Source organism: Scylla paramamosain, unplaced genomic scaffold (assembly GCF_035594125.1).
Source record: "Scylla paramamosain isolate STU-SP2022 unplaced genomic scaffold, ASM3559412v1 Contig1, whole genome shotgun sequence".
Lineage (NCBI taxonomy): Eukaryota > Metazoa > Arthropoda > Malacostraca > Decapoda > Portunidae > Scylla > Scylla paramamosain.
In genome coordinates this window covers 3692501-3707500 of record NW_026973666.1, presented here as the reverse complement: position 1 = coordinate 3707500, position 15000 = coordinate 3692501, and the positions used below count along the sequence as shown (strand labels likewise).

At 35.9% G+C, this 15000-nt stretch overlaps 1 protein-coding gene across 1 annotated transcript in view; it reads left to right on the top strand.

Annotated features, from left to right (window-relative positions):
• LOC135095637 (dynamin-like) overlaps window positions 1-15000 on the top strand; it is a 53712-nt gene that overhangs the window by 8048 nt on the left and 30664 nt on the right. The window contains 10 exon segments of the mRNA XM_063996585.1: window positions 1232-1350; window positions 1352-1372; window positions 1374-1437; window positions 2089-2219; window positions 2924-2974; window positions 2976-3196; window positions 3905-4250; window positions 4589-4746; window positions 10684-10701; window positions 13843-13857. Coding sequence (XP_063852655.1) covers window positions 1232-1350; window positions 1352-1372; window positions 1374-1437; window positions 2089-2219; window positions 2924-2974; window positions 2976-3196; window positions 3905-4250; window positions 4589-4746; window positions 10684-10701; window positions 13843-13857 — 1144 coding nt within the window.

The window sequence follows — 15000 nt, the reverse complement described above, 5'->3', positions numbered from 1 at the left end:
GTGTGTGTGTGTGTGTTTGATCTTGATTGATTGAGAGAGAGAGAGAGAGAGAGAGAGAGAGAGATTGTTTTTCTCTATTTGTTTATGTATGTATTTGTTTATTTTTCCATGTGAAAGAGAGAGAGAGAGAGAGAGAGAGAGAGAGAGAGAGAGAGAGAGAGAGAGAGAGAGAGAGAGAGTTTAGCCACTGACCAATAATCAATGGAAACACTGGAGGGTCTCTCTCTCTCTCTCTCTCTCTCTCTCTCTCTCTCTCTCTCTCTCTCTCTCTCTCTCTCTCTCTCTCTCTCTCTTTAACTGTTTCCTTCCTACCTCATTTTTTTCCTCCTCCTCCTCCTCCTCCTCCTCCTCCTCCTCCTTGAATAGTAATTTCTAGCTATTCTCTCTCTCTCTCTCTCTCTCTCTCTCTCTCTCTCTCTCTCTCTCTCTCTCTCTCTCTCTCTCTCTCTCTCTCTCTCTCTCTCTCTCTCTCTCTCTCTCTCTCTCTCTCTCACAAACTTTTCTGGAGATAGATAGATAGATAGATAGATAGATAGATAGATAGACAACCAAACATAACTATATTTATGTATGTATTCATTTATTTATTGTTATCTTAACCTAATGTAACAACAAAAATTAACAATCATATTTAACCTAACCTAACCTAACCTAACCTAACCTAATTCAACCTAACCTAACCTAACCTAATTTAACCTAACCTAACCTAACCTAACCTAATTCATCCTAACCTAACCCAACCTAATTTAACCTAACCTAACCTAACTTAACCTAATTTAACCTAACCTAACCTAACCTAACCTAACCTAATTTAACCTAACCTAACCTAACATAATCATATTTATTTGATTAGTTTTTGTTAAGTGTTGGTGTATCCTAACCTGATCTAATTTAACCTAACCTAACATAATCTAACTTAACCTAACCTAACCTAACCTAATTTAACCTAACCTAACCTAATCTAACATAACCTAACCTAACATAACCAAACCTAACTTAAACCAAACCTAACTTAACCAAACCTAACCTAACTTAATCTAACTTAACCAAACCTAACCTAACGTAACTTAACCTAACCTAACCTAACCTAACCAAATTCAACTGTATCTATATTTCTTTATTTTCATTTCATTAACCAAACCAAACCTAACCATATATATTTAACCCCACAAAGTATCAACCTAACCTAACCTAACCTAACCTAACCTAACCTCACTCTCTTTCCCCACAGTGCTCAATCTGACCCTAATCGACCTGCCAGGGTTGACGAAGGTGCCAATCGGTGACCAACCAGCAGATATTGAGATGCAGATTCGAAATATGATCATGACGTACATCACCAAAGATTCCCTGTCTCATCCTGGCCGTGTCCCCCTGCCAACTCTGATCTTGCAAATTCGGACGCCCTTAAGCTTAGCAAGGAAGCGGACCCTGATGGTGAGGCTGTGGGGGACTGAGGGGCTGTGGGGATGCTGGGAGGAGCTGTGAGAGGCTGGGAAAGGCTGTGGGAGGCTGGGAAGTGCTGGGGGAGGCTGGAAAGAGGTGTGTTAGGTCAGTGTGTGGTTTCTGGTAGGCTGTGAGGGGTTCAGTAGGTCTGTGTGGGGCTGTGGAAGGGCTGTGTGGGGCTAGGAATGGCTGAGTTGGACATTGTGGTGTTGTGATAGGCTGTGAGGGCTGGTAGTGATCTGTGGGAGGGTAGAAACGGCATTTGGAAGGGTTACGGTAGGGTTTTTGGGGCTGTAGTAGGCTCTGTGGTAGACTGTGTTAGGCCAGGGGTGTTCTGTGAGGGTTGTGTGGTTGTGGTAAGGCTATGGCTGTGGTGAGGTGTCCGTAAGGGGTGTTTGTGGGGCTGTGGGGGGCTGTGTTATGGGAGGAAAGATCAGTTTTAATTGTACAATGAAAGACTCAAGTAAAATAGAGGTGTGGTGTTTTTCTTTTGTCTTAATTTTGTTTGTGTGTCAATATTCTTCTTCTCTTTAATTTTTTTCTATCTATTTGTTTCTTTCTTCATTTTTCTCCATCTTATTTTTCCCTATACGTATTTTCACACTTCTATTTTCTCCTGTTTACGTCGCCTCTCCCCCTCAGGATTACGTACCATTGGTGTCATCACTAAGCTCGACTTGATGGATGAAGGCACAGATGCTCGTGATGTGCTGGAGAACAAGCTGCTGCCGCTACGTCGAGGATACGTCGGTGTTGTCAACAGGTCACAGAAGGTGGGCGATGGTGCTGGTAGTTGTAGTGATTGTAGTAGTTGTAATTGTTGTTATAGGTACTGAAAGACCACTTAAATTTCAGTTTTTGTTCATAAAATCTGTTTAATTTCACCGTTCTGTTCGTAAATCTGTTAAATTTCGGCCGTTTTGTTCATGAATCTGTTGAATTTGACCATTTCTTTCGTAAAATCTGTTAAATTTCACCGTTTTCTTCATAAATCTAGTAAATTCCACCGTTTTGTTCGTAAATCTGTTTGTACTGCAAGAGCTTAATGGTAATTCATACAGTTTATCATTGGTTATTAATCCTGACTACATACAAAAGGAATATTCAAGTCTATAGTGTAGATGTGGGAGGAACTGAATCTATTGTACCCAGGAAAAGAGATCTATGTAAAATTTTCCTCCTCATTCTTGTAATCTAATCTTCCCTCCACCTAATCCACCTAGCAATAGTAATACAGTCTTCCACCAGCCCACCTACCACTTATAATGCAGTCTCTCCTCCACTGCATTTCACTCCTAACCTAAGCTAAATGATCCCATCCGAACCTAACTCAATCTAATCTCTACTAACCTAACAGATGATTCTCTCGTTCAAACCTAACCTAACTTAACCAAGCCAAACACTTCCGCTACCCACTCAACCACTTATCTAACCAAACTTACACCACTCACTAACCCTAACTTAACGTAACCCCCAGGACATCGACGGCAAGAAGGACATCAAGCAGGCCATCGCAGCAGAACGTAAATTTTTTCCTGTCTCACCCTGCGTACCGTCACGTGGCAGACCGCATGGGGACCCCTTACCTACAGCGAGTCTTGAACCAGCAACTGACGAACCACATCCGGGAGACTTTGCCGAGCCTAAGAGACAAATTGCAGAAACAGTTGCTTGCTATGGAGAAGGAAGTGGACCAATACAAGCACATCAGACCAGATGACCCTTCGATCAAAACTAAGGCTATGTTGCAGTGAGTGTCTGCGTGTATGGGTGTGTGTGTGTGTGTGTGTGTGTGTGTGTTGGGTAAGGAAGAATGGGTGCTGACTGTGGGCGTTTGTGGGTATATTTGTGTGTATGTGTGTGTGTGTGTGTGTGTGTGTGTGTTGGGGGGGTAAGGAAGAACGGTTGGTGATTGTGGGTGTTTGTGGGTGTGTACGTGTGTGTGTGAGAAACGCCTTACTCTTGCCATAATTATTTTTCCAAGACCACAGAGATGACTAGACAAGTTTTCAAGACAGTTTCTCTATCAATAATGCAGAAATCTAGTCAGTCTGCCACTAGAACCATAAAAATGCCATTAAAAACCTGCATCACTTCACCACATCTATTTCCAAAGGCCACAGAGACAATTAAACAAATTCTGAAGACAGTTTCCCCTATCAGTAATGCAGAAATGTAGTCAATCTGCCACTAGAACCATAAAAACATCCTTGAAAGCTTGCATCACTTCATCACATCTATTTCCAAAGGCCACAGTGACAATTAACCAAATTCTGAAGATAGTTTCCCCTATCAGTAACGCAGAAATGTAGTCAATCTGCCACTAGAACTGTAAAAACACCCTTGAAACCCATCACATCTTCAACTAAAACCTCTTCGTTACTCCTCTCTCAGCACATCCCTTTAACCTTCTATAACCTCTTCACTTCCTTCCCTCACCCCCTTCTCTCTCACACAGGATGATCCAACAACTTCAGAATGACATAGAGCGATCTATTGAAGGCTCTGGCTCTGCTCTTATCAACACAAACGAACTGTCTGGAGGTGCCAAGATTAACAGGCTCTTTCACGAACGCTTCCCTTACGAAATTGTGCGCATGGAATTCGACGAGAAGGAGCTGCGTAGGGAGATCGCCTTTGCCATTCGAAACATCCACGGCATCCGAGTGGGTCTGTTTACGCCCGACATGGCCTTCGACGCGATAGTGAAGGGGCAGATTGGACGTCTCAAGGAACCGTCGTTGAAGTGTGTCGATCTTGTGGTGCAGGAGCTCACCAACGTCGTCAGGGCTTGTACACAGAAGGTAAGGGTCTGTGCGGGTGTTGGGTGGGTATGGCTGGGGTAGGTAGCTGTGTGTGTGTGTGAGTGTGTGGGAATGTTGAATTTTGTAAGGTGTGTGTGTGTGTGTGTGTGTGTGTGTGTGTGTGTGTGTGTGTGTGTGTGTGTGTGTGTGTGTGTGTGTGTGTGTAGCCTAACTTAACCTAGTCTAACTAAACAAAACCAAGCCTAACTTAACCTCACTCAACCCAACCTAACCTAACCAAACACAGAAGAACACTAAAACACACAAACAAACAAACCAAACCAAAAAACAAACAAACAAACAAACAAACCTAACCTAACCTCTCCTTCTCTGGGCAGATGTCGCGCTACCCTCGCCTTCAGGAGGAAACAGAGCGAATCATAACAAACCACATCCGGGAGAGGGAGCAGATCGTTAAGGAGAATATTCTACTGCTGAACGACTGTGAACTGGCTTACATGAACACCAACCACGAGGACTTCATCGGATTTGCCAAGTGAGTGTGTATGTGTGCGTGTGTGTGTTGAGGGGGTGTTTTTTTTTTTGTTGTTGTTGTTTTGGTACGATTGTTTTTTTTTTTTCTTTCTTTTTCGTTTTCTTTTCTTTTGTTTGTTTGTTTGTTCGTTTGTTTTGTTGGTGTGTATGTATGTGTGTTTGACTTTTTATTATTGTTTTTGTCTATTTATTTATTTATTTAGTGTTTGTGTTTGTCAGTATGTGTGTTTCTGTGTTTTTTTTTTCGTCTTTATTTATTTATTTATTTTTAGCCTCTATGTTTGTTTTTTTGTCTTATGTTTTATTTATTTATTTTTTACCTTGTCTCTATGTTTGGTTATGCATTCGTTTGTCTGTGTGTGTGTGTGTGTGTGTGTGTGTGTGTGTGTGTGTGTGTGTGTGTGTGTGTGTGTGTGTGTGTTTAGAATGCTGTCTGTCTGTCTGTTTGTCTGTCTCTCTCGTTCTTTGTGTTCTTCAAATTTGTATATATTTTTATCAGTAGTGTGTGTGTGTGTGTGTGTGTGTGTGTGTGTGTGTGTGTGTGTGTGTGTGTGTTAGAAGTTCTTATTTCTCTATTTATCTTGTCTGCTTCTGTATCTCCTTGATTTACAGAGAAAGAAATATAGGAATGAAGGAAGGAAAGTAGGAAGGAGAAAAAGAAAGAAAATAGGAAGAAAGGAGAGAAAGAAAATAGGAAGAAAGGAGAGAAAGAAAATAGGGAGGAAGAAATGAATGAAAGGAAGTAGGAAGGAAGGAAGATAGGATAGGAAAATGAATGAAAGGAAGAGAGAATGGAAGAAATAAAGGAAGGAAGGAAGATAGATAGAAATAATTATGAAGTATTTAGCGAATGTTTGTGTAAGTGTGAAATTTTATTATTATTATTATTATTATTATTATTATTATTATTATTATTATTATTATTATTATTATTTTTTTTACTGTATTAATTTCAAGTTTTCTGTTATTTATTTTTATTATTATTATTATTTTTTTTATTGTGTTTTTTTCCATATATTACATCTCTCTCTCTCTCTCTCTCTCTCTCTCTCTCTCTCTCTCTCTCTCTCTCTCTCTCTCTCTCTCTCTCTCTCTCTCTCTCTCTCTCTCTCTCTCTCTCTCTCTCTCTCTCTCTCTCTCTCTGGCTGGCTGGCTGGCTGGCTGGCTGGCTGGCTGATATATATTTGTACGTGTGTGTGTGTGTGTGTGTGTGTGTGTGTGTGTGTGTGTGTGTGTGTGTGTGTAGAGTTATTCCTATTTCTTTTATAACATGAAATTATTGCAGGTTTTAATGACTCAAGCTTTCTCAGTCAATCTTGAGTCATTTTCTCTCTCTTCTCACTCTCCCAATGTTAATATTAAGTAGTGAGGATTTTGTCATAGTTATCTTTTCCTCACCACTCTTGAAAATGTACATAAAAGTGAGCTTCATTTGTCTTACGCCTGAAAAGACTCAAGGCAGGTGATGGTTTTACGTAATTTGGTGGTTTTTTTTTTGGTGTGTTTTGTGTCTTTGATGTGAAAATAGGTGGTGTTCTACATGTTACGGTTTTTTGGTGTGTTTTGTTTATTTGACGTCAAAATAGGTGGTGTTTTTTCATATTTTTTTTATTTTGTTTTTGTTTATTTATTTACTTTTTTTTTTGTAAGTCAATATAGGTGGTTTTTACGTAATATTTTTTTTTTTTTTTTTTTTTTTTTTTTTTTTTTTTTTTCATCTTGTTTATTAAAATCAAAATAGGTGGTGTTTTACAGAAGTGTTTTTTTTTAATTGTTTTGCTTAAAGTCAGACTAAGTAATATTGTGTTTTTTTACGTATTTGGTTTATTTATATTCAAAGTAGATGATTTTTTTTACGTATTATGGTATATTTTCTCTTTATTTTATTGACTGATATTTTAATCCCAGAAGTGATGAAGTTATTGTTATTGTTATTTTTATATCTAGTCAATTGAGAAACACACTATTATCACAAAAAATCAAGAATTCTACATCTCTTTATCCCCAGGAACTACAAATAACATGTATAATCTTTTTTTCTACTTCCCCAGAGAAAAAAATTATCTATAATCCTTTTTCTTACATTCCAAAACACATTCCAATATTAAGAAGGAAATAATTGTCTTTTACGTCCCTAAATATGAAATGTAGGTTAGTTTTATGCCCCAAAATATATATAAGTTGCAGGTTTGTCTTACGTTCCAAAATATAAGTTGCAGGTTTGTCTTACGTTCCAAAATATAAGTTGCAGATTTGATTTACGTCCCAAAATATAAGTTGCAGATTTGATTTACGTCCCAAAATATAAGTTGCAGGTTTGTTTTACGTCTCAAAATATATATAAGTTGCAGGTTTGATTTACGTCCTAAATATGACATGTATGTTTGTTTCACGTCCCCTAAATATGAGATTCAGGTTTTTTTTACGCCTTGAAATATAAGACATAGGTTTGCTTTACGCCCCCAAATATGATGTGGGTTTGTTTTACGCCCCCAAATATAAGATGTAGGTTTTACGCCCCCAAATATATACAAGATGTAGAATTCTGTTACGCTTCCAAAATATGAGATCTAGGGTTGTTTTACGCCCCAGAAAATAAATTGATACGATAAAAAAGTACGCCCCCAAAAAATGAGTCCTTACTAATATTTAACATTTATTTATTTATTTTTTTTATTGCTAGTGTATAAATAAATAGATCTCTTTTTCAATATGTGTGCTCCCCCTAAAATGCAAATTCTGAAGCCCTTAATAATATAAAAACCCTTAATTTGGTTTGCATCCCTAGTGTAAAAATTTAATAGGCTTCATTTTATAAATATCTTGGTAGTGAAAAGAAATAAATTAGGTCTTTTTTTTTCACTGCTGTAAGGGAGATCTGCAGCTTGTTTTCTGTGTCATAAGTCAAACAGAACCATTTTTTTTTATATTCCCATTATAGAAAGTTACGTAAACAAACCCATCACTGATAGAAAGCAATCCCTTTTTGTATCCGTAAAGTAAACAGAAACTATAACAATTTTAAATATCCCCAGTGTATAAATTTACGTCCATCTGTATAGCGTAAACATAAACAAACCCTCTCAATTATGAAAGGTTAATGATTATCTTTTTTTTTATAGCCAGAAATTACAGAAAACCGTATAGAATTTTATTTAATACTCACAGTGCATAAATTTATGTTCTTCTCTACCATAACATAAACAAACCCCTTTAGTGTATAGCGTAAACATAAACAAATCCTCTTAATTATAAAAGATTAATGATTCCCTTTTTTATATAGCCAGAAATTACAGAAAACCCTATAGAATTTTATTTAATACTCGCATGCATAAATTTACGTTCTCTACTGTAATGTAAACAAACCTTTCAGTGATAAAATATTAGTGATTCCCTTTATTTTATACCCAGAAAGTAAAGAAAACTATAGATCTTTATTTAATACTCAGTGCATAAATTTACGTTCTCTACTGTAATGTAAACAAACTCTCTCCGTGATAAAATATTAGAAATTCCCTTTATTTTATACACAGAAAGTAAAGAAAACTATAGAACTTTTTTTTTTATAATGTTTCCAGTGTTTAAATTACGTCCATCTGCTTATTATAACGTAAACAAATCCTTCAGTGATCAAAAGTAGGATAATAACTATCTTTTTTTATACCCAAAGTAAAGGAAAACCCTCAATTTTTAATATACCCAATATAAACCAAAATTAAGTCTGTTTTATTATACTCGAAAGTAAATAAAAGTAACCGTAATAACTTTTTAAATATTGCCAGAGTAAAAATTAATCCCCTCTTTTATACTGCAAAATATAAAAAAAGTACGTACTTAACAGTTTTTGTATTCCCAGCGTAAACAATTAAGTCCATTTTCTATATCCTATAACCTTTCAATATCCCCAAAGTAAACAAGCATAAGCCCTTCTATAAGCATAAACAAACCCTTCAATAACCCAAAATAACATAACAATTTTTTTATACCCAGAAAGTAAAAAATAAATAAACCTTTCAATATCCCTAATGTAAATAAGCGTAACCCCTTCTGTGCTCCGTAAACAAACAAACCCCTTTCAATAACAACAATAACAAAATAACAACAATTTTTTCATACCCAGAAATAAAAAAAAATAACAATAATAATAAAAACTAGCTGATAACCACAAATAATAACAATCTTAAAACCTCAATGCACTCTGTAAACGTAAACAAACCCTTCCCTCATTGACCCAGTGTAGATAGAAGGGTGGTGTGTCAGTGGTAGCCTTGCTGAGTCACTGAGCATTGACAGTGTTGCCAGCAGTGTTGAGGGATGTGTATTGATGTTCTCTTAGCCACCCACTTGTGTTCCTCCCTCCCTGCCGTCACCTGTGCCACGCGACGTAAATTTGTGTGCTTGTTAGATTACGTCGTTGTCTCTCTTTCTCTCTGTTTGAAGTTAATTGGTGTGCTTGTAAGATTATGTCACTTTTTTGGTGTCTCTCTCTCTTTCTCCAGTCGATGTTAATTTTGCTGTGTTAGAAAGATTTATGTCACTTTCTCTCTCGCTCTCCATTTGATGTCAATTTCTCAGTGTGCTTGTAAGATTACGTCGCTCTTTCTCCATCCATTTGACATCAGTAATTTATTTGTTTATCTACGTAATTTATGTGGTTATTATTTTTTTTAGATTATTATTATATTTTAGTGTAACTTTTCCTTATCAGAACTAGTATAATTAACCTTACCTTACTAACTAACTTACTAACCTAACAACCTAACCTAACAACATGACCTTACCTAACCTAACCTAACAACCTAACCTTACCTTACCTTACCTAATCTAACTTAACCTAACCTAACCTAACTTTTCTTAGCATACCCAACCTTTCTTAACGTAACCTAACCTAACAGAACTGCTACACATAACTACCTGCTGACATAGAAAAGACGTAACAGTAGCGATAACAAATACAACCAATTAAATGCAGCATTACGTAGCGAAAAATAGTTTACTTTGGCAGAGACAAATGACGTAGATTTTGTAAGCTTCACCCTCGTTGTTTGAAAGTTACATATTTTTCCTTTTCTTGCTGTCTTACGCATGGCAGACTTGGTTCAGATACGTAAAATGTTCAAAGAATACATTACGTCTTTGCAGAGTTAAGTTAGTAATTGTTGCTTATTCATATATCTCCTTTCGTTGCTCTCTTACGAATGGCAGACTTGGTTCGGATAAATAAAATGTCAAAAGAATACATTACGTCTTTGCAGGGTCTGGGTTAGTGACTGTTGCTTATAAGTATTTCTCCTTTTCTTGCTCTTATGGATGACAAAGTTAGGATACGTAAAATGTTTAAAGAATACATGACGTCTTCGCAGAGTTGGGCTAGTGATTGTTGCTTCTACGTATTTCTCCTTTTCTTGCTCTTACGCTTAGCAGATTTGGCTAGGATATGTAAAATGTTAAAAAAAAAAAGGTCATTATGTCTTTTCATTAATAGGTTACTAGTTTAAAAAAGTGTGAATATTTTTGTTCTGTTTACAAATGCAGGAAATAAATTATACGTAATTGCTGGGTTTGGTAAATTTATAAATTGGTGCGATTTATGTAGAGAGAGAGAGAAAGAAAGAAAGAGAGAGAGTTATATTCCTTTCTTTTTTGCTTTTTCCTTTTCCTCAAATCCCAAAATATCTTTCTCCTTGTTCTCTCCTTGCTCTTCCTCCTAGATCATACGTAAACAAAAATTTCGTATATATTTTTATAGTACTTGCATTCTTCCTCTCCCTACGATTCCCTGCCCCCTTCACCCCTGATCCCTACTCCCCCGTAAGCGTTGGTGGCTCAGTGTGTGGCAGGCAGAGGGAAGGACAGGGTGTGTTGCTGAGATAATAATATATTGTCACCGTAACAGTGCTAACATCGAGAACTCTTTGTTTGTGCGCCCCACCACCAGGGTCTCGTGCTTGCCAGAGTAAGTGGTGAGGCTGTGGGTGTGGTGTGTGATGTGTGGTGGTGTGTGGCGTGGCTGGCGTGGTGGTGACGCACGGCTCTGACGACTGCCCTCCTCCCACCACTTTTAAAATCAGTCAGTCCTCTGTTTTGACTTTCTTTCGCTAGTAGTGCAGTTCCCCCTTCCATCCCTCGCTCGAGCATCCGTTTTCTTTGTTTTTATTAGTTGATTTAAAGGGCAACTAAAAGGAATTAAAAATATTTCGCTATTAGTGCAGTTCCCCCGTCCATTCCCTCGCTCAAGCATCCGTTTTCTTTGATTTATTTACCTATTTTTAATATAGGATTCCAATCTAGGGCAACGAAGAGAAACTACAAAAGATTTTGCTCTTAGTGCAGTTTCCCTTTCATTCCCTCTTCCAAGCATCCGTTTTCTTTGTCATTAGCTATTTTTTCCTCTCTCTTTTCTTCAATCATCTGTTCTTCCTCATTGGCGTAATATTTAAAATTTACTGAAGACGCAAGAAGACAAGGGTTGGTGCAGGAAGCCTATTCTGACTCAACACTAGCAACCTGATTACTGAGACTTCCATTCATCCACCTCTATTTAAGAAGCAATCCTATCTTTTTAAATCCAAGTTTTTTTTAAGCTTGAACCCATTCTTGCCCTACCCTGATAACTGACCCTGAAAACTTTGCTTACGTCACCCATGTCATGTCCCCTTGTTACTTAAATCTTCAGCTCTGGTCTAGGAAAACTTAAGTATGTAAGTGAGATGAGGTGCCAGTCCCCTAGGTCAGGCAGAGAGGTTGCCAAAAGAGAAGGATGGAACCCCATTCGCATATCAGTGACGTATCAATGCCGTGTCAGCTCATTGTCAGTGAAATTTGTGACGCTGCAGTGACGTCTATTGACACACACCCGTAATGAGTCAGTGTCCAAAGTTTTCAGTTTGAATTGAAGCGTGGAAGAAAAGAGATAGTTTATTCATCATCCATAGAGAAAGAGAGAGAATAAATCCGTGAAACAGTGAAAAATAACGACTATGTTAAATTTCACGGGGCCGAGATGGAACCCACGCGGATATTCAAAACATGGTCCTGCGCCGAATATGTGTGAACACGCCTGCCGAATTCAAATTAACGATATTTTTATTTATTTATTCATTTATTTTTATTATTTTTTTCATTTATTTATTCTTTTTTTCATTTATTTATTTATTTATTTATTTTTTTCACTGACACTAAAGCACTGAGCAGACACGGCACTGATACGTCATTGGTGTGTGAGTGTGTCAGTGGATGGCCCGTAAGTGTCGAAACCTCCCACCTTCGGTCTCTTCCAAGCCTCTGTTGCGTCAGGTGATGTGTGTGTTTGTAAATGCTTGGCTTGTACGGTTGACACGTAACACCGTAAGTTATTAAGGTTTTCAAGGGTATTTTTGTAATTTTAGTTGAAGTTATTGAGGTTTTCAAGGGTGTTTTCAAGATTCTGTAGTTTAATAGGTTGTAGTGGAAGTTATTGTGGTTTTCAAGGGTGTTTTCATGGTTCTATAGTTTAACAGGCAGTAGTGGAAGTTATTGGGGTATTCAAAAGACGTTTTCAATATGCTAGTGATAGTTTAACAAGCTACACTGCATCGTAAACAAGAAAAAACACCTCTGAGAACTGAGCAATCGTGTGAAGCCTTTGAAGACAGCCTGGCTCCTAACGCTTCAAGTGAAAATGAGAGAAATAAAAGAAAAGGGGTATAAAAGAAAGGAAAGAGAAGAACTATGATATAAAAATAAAGAAAAAGAAAACTCGTGTGAAAGAAGAAAGAAAATATATATAAAAAGAAGGAAAAAGAAAAGGAAGCCATGATATTTCCTTCCTTACGCATTTAATATATAGAAGGGTTAACCAAGCTTTTACAAACGCGCACATTGAAAAGCTTTAAGTATGGTGACGGATCTAAGCTTGAGAGGGGACTGCTAGTTAAGCTTAGGTGGCCAGACTACTACTACTACTACTACTACTACTAAGCTGGTGCTTGAGATTAATACTACTGAACTAATTGAATAGGCTAGGTTAAGTTTAAGCCATCCTCTCTCTCTCTCTCTCTCTCTCTCTCTCTCTCTCTCTCTCTCTCTCTCTCTCTCTCTCTCTCTCTCTCTCTCTCTCTCTCTCGTAGTGGTTCGGCTTTCGCTAGTATGCATTGGTGTGTCTATTTTTTAAGTATGTTTCACCACTTATCTGTACGTTGTGTGTGTGTGTGTGTGTGTGTGTGTGTGTGTGTGTGTGTGTGTGTGTGTGAAAAAGTTGATTTATTTTGTGTGTTTTGGAAAAGTTATGGATTGTAATTATTTTTATTTATGTATTTTTTTACGTATTTTTAGTTTTATTTATTTATGTTTTTTATTTGATGTCATTATTATTATTATTATTATTATTATTATTATTATTATTATTATTATTATTATTATGTGTTTTGCTATATTTTTTCTCATTTTTTTTTATTAATTTTATATATATTTTGTCTACTATTTTTGAAGTTGCTTAAAGATACGAAAGAAAAGAATGATATACCTTTTTTTTTTTTTACTATGAAGAAGGAAAGTAAAGATAGAGAATGAAAAGAAAGGAAGGAAAAGATGAATAAATGATTAGTTATTATTTGAAGAGGAAAAAAGTAAATGAAATCAGTAAGGAGGTAAATAAGTAAACATAAATACGTAAATGAATAAAAGAACAGATAATAGAGTAAAATGAAATGAACCAATTTTTTTTTTTTTTTTTTATGCATTTGAAGACGGAAAGCAAAATCATTAACTAGATAAATGAATAAATTAATTGATTAATTAAAGGAGAAAAACGAAAGATAGACAAAAAAAAAACAATAAAAACTAAATAAATCAGTAAAAAAGCTAAGAAATTAAGAAAAAAATAGAAAAACGAGATAAAAAAAATAAATAAATAAGAAAAATAAAAAAAATAGAAAAACGAAATAGATAGAAAAATAAATAAATAAAATAAGAAAAAATAAAAATAAATAAATAAATAAAAAGCAAAGATAGACTAAAAAAATGTATACTTTTCCTTCCAACACAAAATATAGACGTAGTAATGTTAATTAATTCCTGGTGTTTTATCCTTCTTTTCTTCCCTTTTACGTCACACCAGAGCGCAGAACCAAACGTTAGTATTTTGTCTTTTTGTTGTTTTTCTTACACTGACACTTTTGCCTTTGTGTTTAGTTACCAAGCTTTATTTTGTGGGTTTACGTTGAGTTGAAATAGAAAGGTGCTCTGGTAAATTTGCTGTATTGAGTTTGTTTTGTTATTAAGCTTTATTTAAGTTTACGTTTAGATATAAGGTAAATATCCTTAGTTACCATTACGCTAAACTACAGCAAGAAATTTGCACGTAATAGAAATGTGCTATTGAATTTGGATGTTTTACGCTAAACTGCAGTAAAAAGGTGATGAAAAAGAGTCACAGTGGTAAATTTGTTTAGCTTCCTTTACACTAAACTACGTCAAGGAATTTATACGTTATGTAGATGCATAGCGGTAAGTTTTCAAAGTTTTCATGCTTAACAACAACGAAAGGTTCAAATGTAATGTAGAAGTGAACTCGAATTTGTATGTTTTTTTTTTTTACGTTAAACTATAACAAGAAATTATTACGTAATTTAGAGGTAAACTTAAATATTTGTAGCTTTATGCCAATCTACAGCAAAAGATTTGCACGTAATTCAGAGGTAAACTTGTATTTGCATATTGTCTTTTACGTTAAACAGCAAGGATTCATGTGCAACGAAGAGGTAAACTGGAATTTTCATTGCATTTTCTTTCACGCTAAACAACAGCAAGAGATTCATACACAATGTAGAGGTGTATTAGAATTTTCATTGCTTTTATGCCAAACAACAAGGATTCATACGCAATTAAGAGTTAAACTTGAATTTTCATCACTTTTACGTCAAACAAGTATTCGTACGCAATTAAGAGATAAACTTGAATTTTCATTGCTTTTACTTCAAACAACAATTATTCATATACAATTAAGAGGTAAACTTGAATTTTCACTGCTTTTACTCCAAACAACAAGTATTCGTACGCAATTAAGAGGTAAACTTGAATTTTCATTGCTTTTACTCCAAACAACAAGTATTCGTATGCAATTAAGAGGTAAACTTGAATTTTCATTGCTTTTATGCCAAACAACAAGTATTCGTATGCAATTAAGAGGTAAACTTGAATTTTCATTGTTTTTATGCCAAACAACAAGTATTCGTATGCAATTAAGAAGTAAACTTGAATTTTCATTGCTTTTATG